The 20,235-nt window shown below is 32.9% G+C and overlaps 1 protein-coding gene, 1 long non-coding RNA gene and 1 other non-coding gene across 3 annotated transcripts; 1 reads left to right on the top strand and 2 right to left on the bottom strand.

Moving 5' to 3' along the window:
* Window positions 1–1,006: 1,006 nt before the first annotated feature.
* On the bottom strand, window positions 1,007–1,077 carry TRNAG-CCC (transfer RNA glycine (anticodon CCC)). The gene has a single exon. It is a non-coding gene; the product is annotated as a tRNA-Gly (tRNA).
* Window positions 1,078–4,513: 3,436 nt separating this feature from the next.
* LOC141596774 (pyruvate decarboxylase 2-like) lies at window positions 4,514–7,548 on the top strand. The gene is made up of 5 exons (XM_074417020.1): window positions 4,514–5,133; window positions 5,235–5,398; window positions 5,996–6,764; window positions 6,844–7,032; window positions 7,185–7,548. The coding sequence occupies exons 1-5, from the start codon at window positions 4,705–4,707 to the stop codon at window positions 7,353–7,355; spliced, it is 1,722 nt and encodes a 573-aa protein (XP_074273121.1). The 5' UTR covers window positions 4,514–4,704; the 3' UTR covers window positions 7,356–7,548.
* Window positions 7,549–8,917: 1,369 nt separating this feature from the next.
* On the bottom strand, window positions 8,918–12,257 carry LOC141596773 (uncharacterized). Its single transcript, XR_012522590.1, has 4 exons — window positions 12,155–12,257; window positions 11,903–12,059; window positions 11,356–11,546; window positions 8,918–9,697 (listed from the first exon to the last, which is right to left on the bottom strand). It is a non-coding gene; the product is annotated as an uncharacterized LOC141596773 (long non-coding RNA).
* Window positions 12,258–20,235: the final 7,978 nt, after the last annotated feature.

Here is a 20,235-nt window from a genome sequence, read left to right as displayed (position 1 = left end):
ATCACATTTTTTAGGTTATCCTTTTAATAAAGATTTTATAGATTACTTTTCAATTTTTCAACTACGCCTATAATTTTGTAAACACTAATAGTTAATGTTAATTTGTAAACACTAAGGGGGCGTTTGGTTGGGGGGAATAAGGAAAGGGAAAGAGAATAAAAATGGTTGATTCCTTTTGTTGTTGTTTGTTTGACACAAAGAAAGGGTAACCCATACCCCCCCTTACCCCCAAAACCATTCTCATCCATACCCCTCCCCCCCTTGGGTAAGCTCATAACCCCATAATCCCTTCTTCGTCCTACTCCCTATTTCCACCACTCCCACCAACACCCACCACACCCTCTCACACCGTCAACCACTGCCACCTACACCTTACACCCACCACACCGACACAACCACCACCAGCGACGCCGCCTGTCCACGCTACCCCATATCCTCATCCACTAAACACCACACCAACACCTTCAGTAACTCTCCCACCCCACCAACCACCACCAACACCTTCCTCGGCCACACCACTGCAACCGCCCGACGCCGCCACACCGGATCCGGTGTTTTAAGGGGGGTGGGGAGGGGTTTTCGAAGGGTTGTGGTGGATTTTTTAGAATGAATAAGGTGTTTGGGGTCGGGATTGTGGTGTTTGTTGAGGGCGTGAGGCGCGGTGATTAGGTTCGCCATGGGGTACCGTGAGGAAGATCGTCGGCGTCGGTACTTGTGGTGGTGTCGGTGTAGATAATGGGGGCAGGTGGTAGGTAATGGTGGTGGAGGTGGTGGATGTTGGCTTTTAATTCCCTTTCCCTCTAATTGTCAACCAAACACCCAAGTATAATATGGGTGATCCCATTCATTTCCCTCTCTTACCCTTTCTTGATTTCATTCTCTTACCCTTTCCCGTACCAAACGCCCCCTAATAGTTAATGTTAATTTTGTAGGGATTAAAAAACACTATTTTGTTGAGGGAAAGAAAAAGGAAATCTGAACGTTTAAATTTTTTTTTTTTTAAAAATGCGCATCCAGGGAATCGAACCCCGGTCAGTACCGTGGGAGGGTACTATGATACCACTACACTAGATGCGCTATGTTGTATGGTTAGTCGCTACGTAATATATATTCCTACAAACGCGAATATAGAGACCTATCAATCAAACATTAACAAATGGTTTCCAAAACTAAATTTTACAGTAGATTAAATCGCGTCTGGATCCTCTCCAGTGCTAAAAATAACTGGAGGGTCCAGTACCATAGTGAGATAAGGACACGTGGCATTGTTAAAAATCAAGGGTTGTGATTGCTTTACAATTAAAAGCTCACTTTGCTTTAGTTGTTCATCAACTCCTCACTCCTTCGTTATTACTCCATCAAAATTCACAATTTACAATGCTTCATAAATCTGAACAAAAAAATTAAAAATTACAATGCTTCATAAATTATATTCAGTGGGTGAAATCAACATTCAAGTATTTTTTACAATAATTCTATCTTCCTCATCAAACTAGCTTTGAACAACAATGGTGACCCAAGAACAAGTAGCATCACCACATCATGCCACCATTAAAACCACCCCCTAATGTCCACGGCAACCCATCGGACCGTCATCTTCACCGGACCAATTTCTCATCGTCAAAGTTGTTGTGACCGTCGCCCTTTTAGCATCACCACCGCCTCGAGCTTAATGGTCGTTTGTTCTATAATCGCCGGCCATGCAAAGTTCAGTCGCCGTCAAAGTTATAATCAAACTCAGAAAAATTGGTGGGATTGAAGATGGTTCAGCGAGAAATCAGAAACCAATTGTAGCCGTCCATTTTTCTATTGTACATGCATTGCCGGATTCGTCACTACCGAATCAGAAGCCTAGCTTTCTTGTCGGAGGCGCCTTGAATTTCCACCTTATTTTGTTTCCTTGAAAGTTAAACTTGAAGAAATAATAGGGAGGAAATAATGGGGTGATACTTTTTCTCTTGATTGATGACTGATGAGTACAGGACTAGAGAGAGAAATAAAAGGAAGAAATAGAATAAATGATCTTGACCGTTGCTTGGTTTTCCTGTCCACTTGGCTCCAGATTAAATGGGTACTGGACCTCCAGTTCTTTTAAGGAACTGGAGAGGAGCTGGACTCGATTAAATCAACCAATTGACCTGCATTGGATTGGAAAACTAATGTTTGAATAGAGGATCAGTTATATCTGCATTTTTGCCATTTATATATAAAAAAAGCAATTAAATGTAAATGAATTTGTAGACGAATTTGTGATAATAGTATGTCATCAGCGGAAAAAATGTGCTAAAGGCCCATTAAACTTCAAAAAAAAAAAATCAATATATATATATAAAAGAGGCTTTTTTCAGGCAATTCTAGAGACTCCAAGTTTTTTAAAACACTCTAATTATAATAATAATATCGGATAAAAAAATAACAGAATTTTTAAATATTAATCTAAAAAATAACTTTTCTTTCATGGAAACTTTATCTCTTAAATTACCAATCACAAATTTTTTTTTATCTTTATATTATATTAGCCGAATTAATATAGTTTTCCATGGAAGTTTTATATTAGATTAACTTTTTAATATTTGTAACCGTATGAAAGGTAACATACATTGAAATCACTACTACCCTGCTAATCTCCTATTGACATTAAGAGTCAAGCATAAACCAAACTACTCTTCTTTAATAATCCGTGTATGTATATATAAGTTACGTATTAGGTTTTGTAAGTTGAATTATTCTTTTGTAAATCTCCCCTTCTCGGCTTCCCCTGTCATTGTTCTTATTATTATTGATTTGTTAATTTGCTCTTAATTAGTTTATTCCTAATTGATAATTGATTTGTTCATACTTGATACTCTAATATTTTAGCTTTCTTTTTAATTAGAAATGCCAATATATTGTTTTCTAAATCTAAATATTAATTTCCTAAATTGTTATTTTTTCAGGAAAGTCTGAATCGATCTTACATGGGGTACTCATCAACACAAATATGGTAGCTAACCAAACAATACATGCGAAGATTTCCTACAAGGTGATTTAAACTACCCTTATCTTTTCAAGATAAGTCTTATAAAATCAGAAAATTTGATCTAAATGTATAAAATTTAGGATTCTTACTAAAGGAGTCCCGATCCAAGATAGTCGTATATTTATTTTGTAATTAATGCAATTCAATTCCGTTTATACTTTTTAGTTTTTGCATAAATACTCGCAATTATACGTGATAAGCTAAGCTTTTAATTTATGATTATGTTATCTTTCGATTTTACAGGAAGCAAGACTATTGAAAACTTGCTATATGAATTATCTACATAAATTTAGCATTGAACTAAGCTAATCATTGATTTTTTTTCGAATTCGTATAAAAATTGTACTTTCCATTCAAAGACAGTCCATATAGATGCATCAAAGACCTTTTTCACCTTGCCATTATCTTTGGTTATGGTTAGAGCTCTAATGAAATAATCCTTGAATTAAATAATGATACTACTTAATATAAAGGCTAATATTATTAAGGGTATTAAATCATATTATTAATTAACTATATACGTTTATTATGAGAGTGTGAGATCGCCTCACATGAAAATATCTTGACAAAATATAAAATATACCAACGATTAACGAAAACAAAAGAAATAAAAATCTCAAACATAAGTACATGATATCATGAAGATTATGTACACCAAGTCGATCATTCTTTTCAAAACATATGATTTTGACTCATAGTACAATAATAATCTCAACCCAATGACCATAATCTCAACCTAATTGTTCAAGCTTAATCGATGTATTAGAAATATATGTGCACAACTTAGTCAGCTTACTTAATGATTTTGTGATATTGGAAAAAAAAAATATCACAATTTCAATTGTAATAGGATTGTAATAATTCACGTAATTAGAAACAAACAACCATGAAAACTCTATTAGTCTATTTAGAGGACTTGAGGAAATAATGTTATGCATGCGTACATACAACCAGTAAGGATCCTCTGTCTCATTTGGTGAAGTGGGACAGTTTACTGACATACAATAAAATAAATAATGCAAGAGTATCATTGAGATTGTAAAAGTTAAAATAATTATTTAATTTTTTATTTTATTTTAAAATAGTGAGATGTAGTTTTCTAAAAGGTTTTGACGGCTCAAATATTACCCACATTGGTAGATAAAACAAATCATAGCTGGAATCAATCTTTTTCACGAGGAATAAAAATTATCTTCTTAGTTGGACTGGATTCGAGGTGTATCGATAGATAAAAAAGTTTTCTAAGCATTTGATAATATTGTGGACATAATAAACCCATTATCTACTTATATTAATTTTTTACAAACTCTTTAAAAATAGAACATTATTAGTTATCCGTGGATCGCACGGGCACAAAATCTACCGTTCTCACATTCAAGAACTTACATATTCTACCACTTCAGTTAAAAATAAAACATTATTTAGAAACCGTGCAACGCACGGGCACAAAATCTAGTATATACTAAAACAAGTTTTCCCATTCTGCTCTAACACATCCCACCTGTTTTATTATTTAAATATTTAATATATAGATGGATTCCATCAAAAGAAACTAATAATAATATCTGAAAACTAAACCACGCCTTTGTTTATTCTCCAAGAAATCCCGGCTTATATAAACCCAACACCCCATAACAATTCCATCACATCTTAAATCTTACAATTCTTACCCCCATAACAATTCCATGGCGCCAACACTACTAACCCCAGCAGAAGCCACCCTAGGGAGCCACCTGGCACGCCGACTAGTCGAAATCGGCGTGTCTGATGTGTTCTCAGTCCCAGGCGACTTTAACTTAACCCTCCTTGACCACCTCTTAGCCGAACCGGGTCTGAATCTAGTCGGGTGCTGTAACGAACTCAATGCCGGGTACGCAGCAGATGGGTATGCTAGGTCACGTGGTGTTGGCGCGTGTGTAGTTACATTCACTGTTGGTGGGTTGAGTGTGTTGAATGCTATTGCTGGAGCGTATAGTGAGAATCTTCCTGTTGTTTGTATTGTTGGTGGTCCTAATTCTAATGATTATGGGACTAATAGGGTTTTGCATCATACTATTGGTTTGTCCGATTTTTCTCAGGAGTTACGTTGCTTTCAGACCGTCACTTGTTACCAGGTACGTACCCGTTAACGAATTAATTAATGAATATACTGTGTGACCGTGATAAGTTTATTGTAAAACCGTCTAATTATTATGATTGTTTTATTTTAATAAAGGCCGTGGTGAATAATCTGGAGGATGCGCATGAGCAAATAGATAGAGCGATATCGACAGCATTGAAGGAGAGTAAACCGGTTTATATTAGTATAAGCTGTAATTTACCTGCGATTCCTCACCCTACTTTTAGCCGTGAGCCTGTTCCTTTTTCTATCTCTCCCAGGTCATTTTCTATTTTTGGTTTCCTTTTATGTTTCAATTAATTTGATGTCATCTATTTTTATTTAGAGCCTCACGTAATAGTCTCCGTATCACCCGCTCACAATAGGGTTGGATGATACCATTTAATAAAACTATAAAATAATCATTGATGGAATGTTAAATGTTAATTTAAGGAGATTATGGTCATAATCAGAATAATATCGATATTATTGAATAAGTTACTCCGTGTAAAATAATCGTAGTATTATATTACTATATTACTAATGTTAGATGGAAGATATTGTGATTATGTTTAGATGTTTTGAGTATTATAAGTTCGGATTAATGTAATCATTGAAAATACGAACAATTATCAATAATATAGAATTACCTTTATGAATTATGGCTTCTCTACTTCTATGATTCAACGTAATTTTTTTATTTATTTTTATCTACTGGAACATTTATAACCTGGTTGACTGCTATTGGAATTACATCCAGATGAATATATTACTACACTACCTTTTCTGCCATTAAATCTTAGAGTGTATGCTTTTGCTTGTTAGTTCCGACATGCGAAACGTCCTCATCTTTGTATCTATGTGTGTCAATCAAATAGGATGAGTAACCAGTTGGGGCTGGAGGCAGCTGTGGAAGCAGCAGCTGAGTTTCTGAACAAGGCCGTGAAGCCAGTGATGGTGGGTGGGCCGAAAATGCGTGTGGCAAAGGCAGGTAATGCTTTTGTTGAGTTAGCGGATGCAAGTGGATATGCAATGGCCGTGATGCCCTCAGCTAAAGGGCTAGTCCCGGAGCACCATCCCCACTTTATAGGCACTTACTGGGGAGCAGTGAGCACTTCTTTCTGTGCTGAGATAGTTGAATCTGCTGATGCCTATCTATTTGCCGGTCCAATATTCAATGACTATAGCTCAGTCGGGTACTCACTGCTTCTCAAGAGAGAAAAGGCGATTGTTGTCGAGCCTGATAGGGTAGTGATCGGGAATGGGCCTGCTTTTGGGTGTGTTCTGATGAAGGATTTCTTCAAGGGATTGGCTAAGAGGATACAAAAAAATACAACAGCTTTTGAGAACTATAGTAGAATATTTGTTCCTGATGGGCAGCTTCTTGAGTGTGACCCTAAACAACCTCTGAGAGTCAATGTTCTTTTCCAGCATATCCAGAAGATGCTGTCCAGTGACACTGCTGTCATTGCTGAGACCGGGGATTCTTGGTTTAACTGTCAAAAATTGAAGCTTCCCAAGGGTTGCGGATATGAGTTCCAAATGCAGTATGGATCAATTGGTTGGTCTGTTGGGGCTACTCTTGGTTATGCACAAGCTGTTCCTGATAAGCGAGTTCTTGCATTCATTGGAGATGGTAGTTTTCAGGTAACAAGTTTTTCCTGAAATGATTTCATATATAGATAGTGTAAGACTGACTGATTTTTATCATGATCGATCTTTATAGGTGACTGCCCAAGATATCTCGACTATGCTGCGAAATGGTCAGAAGACCATCATCTTCCTGATCAACAATGGTGGATACACCATTGAAGTTGAGATTCATGATGGTCCATACAACGTCATTAAGAATTGGAACTACACTGGTCTTGTCGATGCCATCCACAACGGAGAAGGAAATTGCTGGACAACCAAGGTAGGGCTTCAATTCTACAATCTAAATTGGTTTTTTCATCATTGTATATATTATGGGGTATCTCGCAATAATTGTATTGCGATACCATCTAATCTGAGAATCTGTTTTCCTCATATCTGACCGAGTCTTTGGGTTTGGCATCAAACAAACAGGTATTTTGTGAAGAGGAGCTGGTGAATGCTATTGAGACAGCTACTGGACCGAAGAAGGATTGCCTCTGCTTTATCGAGGTGATCGTGCACAAAGACGACACAAGCAAAGAGCTTCTTGAATGGGGATCCCGAGTTTCTGCTGCCAACAGCCGCCCCCCAAATCCTCAGTAACTCCATCCTTTAGCCTGATGACTGGAAATCTTTTCCGACATCCCCAGTAGTAGAAGACTTGAAAACTTTCTTTAGGGCACATGTTAGAAAAACCGTCATATTTTAATTAGCAATGACTTTGCTGTGCGCAGTTATTTTTAGTCGTGAACATATGTTGAAACTTGACATTTAAAGTTGAGATTTGTTGGGGCCAGTCTAATAATGTTGATATTTGTTTGTTTTTTTTTTTTAAACTTTCCGTGTCGGATTCGCACAGTAAGACACTAAGAAGGCCGGACTTGGAGAGGGCAATAGCTCAATTCAGTCCAGTTTTGGAAATTAAGTTCTAATCCCTGAACACCGAAGTTTGAAACCTCTGTGGTTGATGCGTGTCTCCGAATATTGCACTTTGTAGTTTCTGGTTGATCCATCTTACTCTTTATATGCTTGCTTGCAGCATTGTTACAGTGTTACTGGTACTCACCGCCTCACCGGAGTCACTTTACTGTGAGTTTGTGACTCATGTCTTGATTTTTCGTCTGTCGGCCACTTGGCATAGGCATTGGCAATTTGGCATTACAGTTACCTTCAAACTCCTCTGGTTTTCACCTTAACAAAACAAAAATAACCTGCTCGCTAGTCGCTACAAGCTGGAAGACTGTAACCTGTCTACGACACCTATGCTCACAGTCACTTAGTCAACTCTAACCCATTCTAGTAAAAATCCGATGTCCAATGTAATAAATCAAACGATAAGTCTTTGGATTTTTTAGAATGCAATTCTAAATAATGCTGTACAAGTAATAATCAATCAATATATCTATCTATATTTTTTTCGAGCGATTATAGAAACTCCAACGTTTATGAAATACTTTCGAGCAATTTTAAAATAATATATAAAAAACTTGGTAATTAGATTATTAGATATAGTATTGAATGAGGAGATAAAATTTTGTCAAGAAAAAAAAAGAGGAGATAAAGTAATCTATATATATTTATCTATCTATATTAATAAAGGAAGCTTTTTTCGAGCGATTACATAGAGTCCAACTTTTTAAAACTATCTAAATTAATTTTTTAATAAAAATATCTTTAGCTTGTGTTTACTTATTAGAAGATCGAGAAATATATTGAAGTTAATTTTTTTAATATACTGGTATTGGAGTTTGACAGCTAGATTAACTTTATCCGAAAGTGTTAGATGTTCATTATAATACTTCTGTTGTTGTGTATATGCAATCCATGAGATTCGTTTCTATCATGTACGTGTAGAGTAGTTATACATTGTCTATTTCTAATAGCTGATTCTTTTTTACTTTGATTTATTTATGTTACATTTCTCCATATTTTGCTATCTTATTACATGGGAATGATAACAAATGATTAGTTTGATTGATTTTTATGCTCATATTTGTTGGTTCTCTCATTTCAATATACTAGTTGTTTCTCCGCGCGCGTTGCGCGCGGAGATCCAAGACGCGTTTTGTTTTGTTGTCGAAGCTATCATGTTTACGTCTTATGTTAATTGCGGCCTCGTTAATGTAAAAATTTAAAATACTGATCTCTCGTACGCAATTCTCATAATCGAGTGAATGAGTATAAGAATTAACATTAATAATACATGGAGATTAACTTTGATGCACTTAATGTTGTTCATTGAATAGAGATATGAAATTTAAAACAATTGAACAATCAGTTAGTCTTGCTGAAGACGGGTCGGAGCAAGTGACGGGTAATGTCACTCACAAAACGGATAGGGGGGACAAGGTGAGGGCACCCCTATGTGCTTCCCTCTCTCCTCTATTTGGGTCATTTGTGAGAGGAAATGGTATCCGTCACTCCAAAGTGACGGATACGTGCCGTCTTCAATGAGATTTTGTGTTGAACAATTAGTTTTGTTGAATTTGGTGCATTTAAGGTAGGATGTTTCAAGTTGACCATTTCTCTCCGAATTCTTCAATTTAAGAGGGTGTTTCACATTGACCATGTCTCTTCAAAATCTTGAATTGAAGGTTATAAATAGCCATTTGAAAACTCAATACTTTTCGTAGAACTATTGTTGAGAATACTTTCCAAAAACTTGACATGGCATACCAATTTGGAGCTCCGTATACATGTATTATGACTAATGTGCCCGGGAGGACGTAGCATGGCGTATATGCTTCGCGTGATTTAATGGTTTATGAGAGGCGCGGAACCCCAATGCCTATCTCCGTCTCTTTTCAAACTATCAACCTTCGCGAGAGATGCAAGAGTAACACCTCCTGAACATGGAAATCAACCCTTTAAGAGCAATGTTTGAAAGGAAAATTAGTCATCGACTGATCAAGTATGATTTTTGATTTGCAGCGAAGTCCAAAGTCCTAGAAGTCAGAAAAGGATATAGGCATTTCAGCACTCCTAAATTTAGGATTCCCAAATAATAAAGTTTTTGCATATGAGCTCCAATTAAGGTAAGAAGAATCCGAATATAGATGGAGTGGTACATAAACGTACAACACATTTCTCCAACTATAACAATCAATATAAGTGACATGAAGTTTCTACTTAAGTTTAAAAAGTTCAACAACGGTAAGCTCATGAAACTCTCACAAATTTTATAATCTCATTAAAAGATCTGAAACAGGACAAGAACCCCCACAAATTTTAGCTATCCTTCTACATAATCTAGATTGTTAGTACATTAAGATGAACAACAATTATAAACTAATCTAGTCGATATAGCTAAGCAACAATTATATCGTTCATTTGTTTCCCATTTTCGTGTGGAACATCTCTCGTTCTGTGAGATTAACTTTAGTATTTTGTTAATATAGCTAAAGCTTGGTGGACAAAGACTCCTCGTTTAAAAATGTTTATGAGAGACAATAATCAATCCACATGTTAAAAGCAACTAAAATTTGCAAATATCAGCCAACTCTTGGTAGTTACTGAAGATGATTATAGGAGTGTTATTATATGATGATGCATTATTTTTGTTTTGAAAATGTTGAAAATAAATGATGCATTAACATTTTTGAAAATAGTTATCGCATTACAAATTGAGCTAACATTATTATTACATTTTGAGCTAACAGTAATAGAAGGTGAAATTAGGGAAATTAAAACATGGGTTTTGTAGATTTGGGGATGAAATCATATCAAATTAGAACCACAAATTACTTCTTTGTACTCCAATATGGTCTTAAATTAAAATCCACTTTTGCCCAAGCTAAGGCGAAAAAACATAATAGCTGTCTTATGATCAACTGAGTTGAAGTGATAGATGCTCAAGCAGGAGACTTAGGAGACTTGGGAGACAAAGCAAGCATCTAGAATCTAGATTATTACACAGTTCAGTTGCATAAGCTAAATTCATGTCCGCCAAAGTCCCTTATTAGAATATGTAGCTTTCACCTATTTCTATTAGCACAAGAACTTGGAGAAACACACATAATCAAACAACAAGGCACTGCAGCATGCATATGCTTATGCTCTGTACTCTGTATGTAACCGAAAGAATAGACAAGTTCTAAAGTCCCCTTTTCATCAACATCCAAAGCATGGCACGGATCACCTTTCCTTTCCTCAACTGATCCCCTCCTTTTACACAATGAACAAAACAACGGAAAGTCTATAAACAAATAATTCACAGATAACATGTATGTCAAATGCAATTATCCAATACTCTAGAATCAAAGCTTCATAGAGAAGACATCAAACAAACAAAAAATGAAGCGGCCGTGAGAAGCCAGATAACATCTAGATTGAGTAACCAGTTAAATGTTGAGAAGCTAAACATAGAGCAAAGACCAAGAAATAAGCAACGAAGCAAGTAATTATAAACTCCTTCCAGTTTAAATAATCAATTAAGTATAGAAATCGCAATAAATGAACAATTAACACAACCTTGTAACACTCGAACAATTAACACAGCCGATCAGCTAGAAATCGAAACCAGTTAAGCAAATGAAAACGGCAACACCTGAACAATCCAGTAACTATAAAAATATAAACTTAGCAACTGAAATGACGATCAAACCTTTGAGAATTTCCAGACCTGCAACCCAGTAAGGCGACGACGACAAGATCAAATCAGGGACAAAAAATATGAGAAGGAAAAAACAAGTGTGAGTGTAAACTAAAACTGAAAGTGGGATACAACCGCCAACGCTCCACCGTCACTTGTCACTTTCAGCCACCATTGATGCCATCATTTTCTACTCCGACGTTCTATACACAGACAAATCAATGATGAATACAACATAAGACCAAATCAAAGCAACCCGTATAAATGACCAATGCATTTTCTCAACTTGTATTAAAACAACCCGTATTAAAACAACCAACAATCAAATGATGGAGGAAACGAATTGAGAATTGGAAAGGGAAATAGAGAAGGGGCTATGGTTCAATTAATGCAATCAATGGTTCTTATACATTAACAATAAGCTAAAAAATGGTATCAGTCAACCAAAAACCCCCAAAAATCAACTCTGAAACCGAATAAACCACCTATAAAACCATAAAATCAATCATCTAAAATAGAAAACATTCAATCAAGAAACACTATAATTAAAAAAAATCACCTTGGAATCTCCAGGACGGCCTGACGAAAGGGAAACGGCAACCAGTGTAATCGATTATCAATTGTTTCTTCACCCAGAGATCATCAACCAATTGATGGACCCCGCACCGGTAGCTTACCAAAATACCGATGGGCAATTGAAAGGAGCACCTGGGAAGCTTGGAAAAGGGAAAATAAGGAAAAATTAAGAGAGAGATAAATTGAGAATGAATGAATGTCGAAAATAATGAAGAGGAAACTTAACAAACTTTACAGGAATAATGATATATGATTAGAGAAGAAGAAATAGAGAGCAACAGTGCTAAAACTGTGCCAGATCTAGGGAAGAAGGAAGACGATAGACAAAGAGAAGCATGAGAGAAGTAAGAAAGCAGGAACAATATGTAAGAAAAAATAGAGAGCAACAGTGCTAAAACTGTATCTCACGTGAGAAGCATGAAAGTTACTGGCCTACTGTTCATAAGCAACCAATTTCCACAACTTCACACATTTATAAGGGCTTTAGATATACTCATTGATTTTTTTATGTATTCGTTTCAGGTGCTACGCTGCTTTAATCTAATACGAGATTGGAATACCCCGACATAGTGTGCACAAGTAGTGTCACTACCGAGAGACTACTTTGTTGTACCTCTTTGTATATTTCTGTACAATTATTTGACAAATCACTTGCCTCAACAAATACAACACAATTCATATATTTCAGGTAATCTTTTTTCAAGCAAATATTATAATGAATTCTTGGACATAGTCATGTTTCTCAGGAATTTTCCCCAATTTTTGTTTCAAAATCTATACACGTCTACATCCTCTATCGAAGGAAAATTACGGGAAGTTATTCATTGTTACAACATAATTTTATAAAATTAAGCCACGTTCAAGTATATAAATATGTTGGCCCGACATTTTAGCAACGAAAGTATTAGTCACTTAATATTTGTTATTTATATACAGGCAAATAACTTGCATATTGGATAGTTACACTGGATGGATTTTCTTAAACATAATACTTCATACGTTTTGGTACTACTATTGGGATTGTCACAATGGATAAAGAGAATTTGTTTTGTAGAGTTCTGCAACCCAACCAATTATAAGAAATAATTTGACAATTGATTTTAGCATAACAAAAATAAATTACAATAATTTGCCATAAATTCTTACATGCAGTTGTAGAGAACGAGGAAACTTATAACCTAGCCTAACACCTACTTTTGTTTACAACCTTTATAAATAAGAATAATTTACAATGTTTTTAATGTGTTAGCAAGAAGAGTAGAAGACGCAGATAACTGATTTAGTTGGGAGGGTATTTTGTTAAGTAAAAGGTTGGTGTTAGACTTGTACATTTATATGTGATTTTAATCTCCCGGATTTAGAAAAATATCAGATTAAATTGTCAAGATATGCATATGCATCTCTAATCATGTATTGTATATTTTTCTGTTGTATTAAGTACTTATAATCAAGTATATAATGTGATGGCTAAAGCTGATTAATCGCCAGATATAAATTCATCGATCATCAAATCATCGTTAGGTCACATAGAGCAATATAGTGCTAATAATTTTACAACCAATGCAGTATTGATTAATGTCAAAGCGTGTGAAACACAAACATAAAAGTTGTTTAAATTAACTATTGTTGCATCCCTAGATAAAGTATTAAAAAGTTGCATAAGAATTTGATGCAACAACAATGACGAATTGAGTTGATGAATTGGCAAATAAAAAATCTATTTTCTTTATTATAAAAATATTGAACTTCCAAAACTATCCTTCAATTGTAAACAAGTTTGAATTTTGAAAAGTTGTAGAGAAATAAGATACTATGATAATAATTTACTAAAATGTCACCGTTGGTACCGAATTTAAGTACCACTGGGTGGTGTTATCTCAATTTCCTAACCGTAATTGACTTCATGTAACGTTCGAGCTATGGTACAAACTAACATGTCAGAAAAACCTCTATGTTATTAAAGGAGAAAAGCTCATGTACATTATGCCTCCTCGCCTCCTCCTGTTGCGACATTAATAACTGAAACGACAAACATTTTTTCACGGGTCGAGTTAACGGGATCTCGGGATGGGATTACGTTTAAAATACAGGTTAATGACGAGCTTTTAGTTATGGATTAGAATAACAAGAATACTTCCACATGTTTTTAAATAGCCATCCTCAGTCCTCACAGTTGTTTAGTTGTTGTAATCACTACCGCTTAATCATTAATATAACTTGAAACATTGAAAGACTTTATAAAGTGGCTGTTTTATAAAAATAGGGTTTTTACGAGAATTTTAGATTATTTCCCATATACTTTAACATCTAGAATGACAACATTATACACTGTAGAATACTACAAACAGGCCCGTGCATCGCACGGGCATTAAATCTAGTATATATATATAAAAGAGAGTTTTTTCGAGCGATTCTAGAGCGTCCACATCATCAAAAATTAATTTAGGAAAGTTTCATAAATAATAATTTCCACATAAAAAATAAAGTGGAGAATCTTTTAATTATTATAATATTTATATTTCCTATTTTATATTCATGAGAAGTTTCTAATTTTTATATAAAAACTTTGACATTTCATTTGGCAAAAAAATGTTGTTATAAAAATTATGAAGATAATATAATTAGATTCGTGATAAAAAATGCTTTCATTAGAGTATAGATTTCATATGATTTGCACATACAGGTATTAAAGATGGTGTATTTCTTTTAATAACATTGAAAAATAATGTTAGTGTGATGATTATAATACGTATAAATTATATAATTGTCCCACATCGAAAGATTAACATAAGGTGGGTGATCCTATAATTATAAATAGGAGTCATCATTGGAACCTATATACCAAACAAAATTTTTTTGAGTCTCTTAAGTATTGTTTTGGAGAGCTCTTAAGAGTTTATATCATTATTTTCACAATATGATATATACATATTTTTCCTATATTATGTATTATATTCAAGTGATGTTTATAATCTTTTTATAAAAACTTATCCATCTCAACTGTCAAAAAAGTATTAAAAAAAAACATATGAATATTAAAAAATAGTACTCCCTCCATTCAAGACCAAATACAACATTTTCGTTTACACACTTGCCAAGACACAAATTACAACGTAATTATCTTTAAGTTTACATTATAAAAAAAATTAAAAATTTGATACTCATTGTACTTTATAGGTGAATCAAATAAGATCTCACATGACCATATTTTGTCTTACATATTACAAGGAATCGTAAAGATTCTATTCGTTCATGAATAGTGTAAAAAAAGGAATGTTGTATTTGGTCTTGAATCGAAGGAGTATAGTATTTGCTCATTATTATTAACCCGGGTTAGATGTCGAATTATGTGCGAAAAATATGGTGTATTTATAAGTATGTTATTTGTCCCACATTGAAAAATATGTTGGTGTGGTGAATATATTACGTATAAATAATAGAATTGTCCCACATCAAAAGTTTAGCATAAGATGGTTGATCATGTGATTATAAATAGACGACATCCTTAGAACTTAAATACCAACCCAAAACTTTATGAGTCTCCTTGGAGAGTCTTAAGAGTTTATATCATTATCTCCACGATATGATATATATATTTTTTATATTATGTCCAAGTGATGTTTATAAGTTTTATATAAAAACTTATACATCTCATTTAGCAAAAAAGTAACATAATTTATTTATTTTGAAAAATTATATAACTAGATTCGTGGTAAATAATACATCTCATTTAGCAAAAAAGTAACATAATTTATTTATTTTGAAAAATTATATAACTAGATTCGTGGTAAATAAATGCTAGCATTAGAATATAGTATCATACGGAGTATTATTTGCACATATTTTAATTACGATAATAAGTTAAAAAAAATGTACTATACGAATATTAATAAATAGTATAATATTTGCTTATTATTATTAAACTGGGCTTGATGTCGAATTAGGCCCCGAAAAAGATGGTGTATTTCTAAGTATATTGTTTGTCCCACATTGAAAAATAATGTAGGTGTGGTAAATATACTACATATAAATAGTTGAATTGTCCGACATTAGAAGGTTATCATGAGATGAGGTATCACATGATTATAAATATGAGTCATATTTGAAACATAGAGGTATCAACCCAAAATATTTTGAATCGCTTAAAAATTATCTTAGAGAGTTCTTATAAGAGTTTGTATTAAGAACAAACCTTAGTTACAACAATACCATACAAATATTAATCACGTAGATATTTATAAAAACGATTATATATTACTATACTAGTTTGAATGCCCGTGCGTTGTAACGGGGTAATTAGCTTATTTATAATGCAACAAAAAACGTTATAAGCGTTTAATGTTTACATTATATGTCGAATAATTTGTTTACATATTATTAAAATATCTCTTTCAAAAAAAAATAAAAGATTAATATATACGGAGGTTAACTCTTATTTATAATCATATAATCACCCCACCTTATACTAATCTTTCGATGTGAGATAATTCTACTATTTATAAGTAATATATTCACAAAAAATGGATTTTTTTTCTGATGTGGGACAATTCTAATATTTATACGTAATATATATTTATCAAACCTGCATTATTTTTTAATGTGGGACAAATAACATACTCAGAATTACTCCATCTTTTTTGCACTTAGTACGACATCCAACCAGATCTCGAATACCGAATACAGACAATTGCTACTCATTATATCTAATAGTTATATTTAAATTTAATAATATGATCAAGTACTCTCCATTAATATTTGTACGTTGTTTTTCTTCAAAGAAAATTTAACATAATTGAGATACGGAAATTTTCCGTGGTATCCCTTAATTTTGTTAGATTTTCCACGTTACCCTTACTTTTAAAAATCTGCTTATGGTACCCTTGAGGTTCCATTTTTTTACCCATGGTACCCCCTAATGTAAAGGATGTTAAATGGATGTTATGTTTGATGGCGTGGCAATAAAATAACAATTAAAAAATAATACCCCCTTTATTGTTTTATTGGTACGGATATCTCTCTTTTAAATGCAAATTTAATTAACTATATCATTATAATATTGAAAATTTCTCATGGTAACGTTCAACTTTGATAGATTACAGATGCTACCATGGACGTTTGTTTTCTATTTTTTTTATCATAATTAAAATATGTGCAAATGATAAGAACCTATACTCTAATGATGGAATATTTTTTTAACACAATTCTAATTATATTATTTAAACATAGTATATTTACCACACCTACATTATTTTTCAATATGGGACATATAAAATCTATAGGTAGAAAATATAATGATATAAACTTTTAAGAGCTCTCGAAGACAATACTTAAGCGACTCAAAAGATTTTGGGTTGATGCCTAAGTTCCAAAGATGCTCATAGAATCACCCACCTTATGCTATATTTCGATGTGGGAAAATTCTATTTTTTATGTGTAATATATTTATCACACCTATATTATTTTTCAATGTGGGAGATATAACATACTATGAAATACACCATCTTTAATATGTGCAAATTATATGAAATCTATATATATATATATACTCTAATGATAGCATTTCTTACCATGAATCTAATAATATTATTTTCATAATTTTTTTACCTACATTATTTTGTCAAATGAAATTTAAAAGTTTTTATATAAAAATTAGAAACATTACTTGAATATTAAATAAACATAGTATATATTATAATAACTAAAAGATTTTCCAAACATTAACTTAAGTTAGAAACCATTATTGTAGAGACAGTAATACAAACTCTTTTAAGAGTTATCTCTGACAATACTTAAGGGAATCAAAAGATTTTGGGTTATGACTTCTATTTATAATCATAAGATCACCATGCCTTGTGGTAATCTTACGATGTGGGACAATTCTAATATTTATACATAGTATATTCACCACACTTACGTTACTTTTCAATGTAAGACAAATAACATACTAAGTACACCATTTTTTTTTGCACCTACTTTGACATCAACCCGATTTAATAATGAGTACAATACAATATACATTCTAATGATAGCATTTTTTTTGTCACAATCTAATTATATAATTTTCATACGATACTTTTTTTTTCAAATGAAATATAAAGTTTTTATATCAAAATTATAAACATCACTTTAATATAATATAGAAAATGTAAATATATATGGGACATTTCTATTATTTATACATAATATATTCACAACACCTATATTATTTTTTAATGTGGGACATATAACATACTAAAAAGTCTATATCTTTTATATCAAAAAATTTTGGATTAATACATAAGTTTCAAGGATGCCTCCTATTTATATTTATAGAATCACCCTACCGTATACTATTATTTCAATGTGAGATACATAATTTAGTTATTTAGACGTAGTATGTTCATAATGCCTACATTATTTTTCAATGTGGAAGATATAACATATCAAGAAATACATGTCTCTTCTTAAAAAAACCACTATTGTATACATATTATTTTTCTTTGAAGGTAAAATCACTTAGGGTGTGTTTGGATTGGGAGTTTTGGAGGGAAAAGAAAGGGAAGGAGAGTAAGGAATTTAAAATCCCTTGTTTGGATAACAAATGAGGGTGGAAGGAAACGGAGGGGAAGAGATTTGGAGGGATCCAATTTCCCTCCTCCAAGCCTAATCAAATTTTCTCCACAATAGGCAAGATTTGGAGGGAAATTGTATCCAAACAACCACACCCCATTCCCCCCTCCCCTTCTCTTCTCTCCCTTTCTCTTCCCTCCTTCCCTCTTCCCTCCCTTTCCCTCCACTTTTGCTATCCAAACACACCCTTAGTCTCGATCATTAGATATGGATCTCTACATCGTACATATAACGACTCATTAACGCTCTATTAGTGCATTCAGAAGACAACCATTAGTAAAATCTTTAGTTTTGTATTGTGTCAGGAGACTACCATTAGTAAAACCTTTAGTTATTTTTTTATTTTCTTGTTCATGTTCTTAACTCTTTTCCGGGTAGTTCCCAACGATTTCCACATTATTTTTTATATCATATCGTAGATAATGATAGAAAATCTTAAGAGCTCTTTAAAACAATATTTATGAGACTCAGAAAATTTTGGGTGGATACATAAGTTCCAAATATGCATCCTATTTATAATCATAGGATCACACCACCTTATACTAATCTTTCGACGTGGGACAATTCTACTATTTATATGTACTATATTCATCACACCTACTTATTTTCCAATGTGGGACAAAACACACTAAAAAGTACACAATTTTACGTATTAAGAAGTACACCATCTTTAATATGTGCAAATAATATGAAATTTATACTCTAATGATAACATTTTTTAACACAAAGCTAATTATATTATTTTCATAATTTTTTTAACGATACTTTTTTGCCAAATGAAATGTAAAAGTTTGATATTAAAATTGGAAATATCACTTGAATATAATTTAGGAAATATACATATTATAATAATTAAAAGATTTTCCACTTTATTTTTTACATCAAAAAGTATACTTTCCTAAATTGATTTTTGATGATGTGGACGCTCTCAAATCGCTCGAAAAAACTCTCTTTTATATATATACTAGATTAGTGATATTATAATGTTTATTTTAAGACAATCGATAGTATAATAACTTTATTTAAGACAAAATCAATAATTACAAAATAAAATGGGTGCTAAATATACATAAATTTTTTTGTGTCATATAATGATAATCTCTACACTAAATTTTTTTGTGTCATATAATGATAATCTCTGCACTAAAATAGAAAATTTATGAATTATAATACAATCAAGTGTTGCATAAAAAGATCTTGAATCCACAAACAAATCAATAAAGAGCTTTTTTACTTTGATAAATATAGTACTCCCTCCGTACCGGTCATTTGTTGTCTTTTGATTTTGGCACAAAGACCAAAGAAAGGGGAAGGGGTCAATTACTAAATGACAAGTGGAATAAATTGGGTGTGAATGATCAAATTACTCATCAAATTTATTCTTAAAATAGAAAGGACAACAAATGACTAGACACCTCAAAATGGAAAAGGACAACAAATGGCCGGGATAGAGAGGGTAGAATTAAATCTTTTTAACTTTCAAATATAGGTAATTATTATCTCATTAGATTTGAGTAACTAAAATACATCATAATTTTTAACCATTAATCAAAATCGCACCAGAAAAAGGAAGTATTATGCATTTGTTTATACATTTTATTGCTCCCTCATTTACATCTTAAAAGTCATGTCAGGAAAAAAATGTAATTTAAATCATATCATTTGTACATATTTTAATTATGACAAAAGATGGAAAAAAACGTACGA

The sequence above is a fragment of the Silene latifolia genome, chromosome 8, assembly GCF_048544455.1.
Source record: "Silene latifolia isolate original U9 population chromosome 8, ASM4854445v1, whole genome shotgun sequence".
Taxonomy (NCBI): Eukaryota; Viridiplantae; Streptophyta; class Magnoliopsida; order Caryophyllales; family Caryophyllaceae; genus Silene; species Silene latifolia.
The sequence above is the reverse complement of the archived record's forward strand: the minus strand, read 5'-3'. Positions and strand labels throughout refer to the sequence as shown.

Excerpts from the sequence above, each read along its gene's own strand:
- LOC141596774 (XM_074417020.1), top strand. The coding sequence starts at position 4,705 with ATGGCGCCAACACTACTAACCCCAGCAGAAGCCACCCTAGGGAGCCAC. Across the intron at positions 5,399-5,995 it reads CCTTTTTCTATCTCTCCCAG|GATGAGTAACCAGTTGGGGC; the intron begins GTCATTTTCTAT and ends TCAATCAAATAG. Across the intron at positions 7,033-7,184 it reads GAAATTGCTGGACAACCAAG|GTATTTTGTGAAGAGGAGCT; the intron begins GTAGGGCTTCAA and ends TCAAACAAACAG.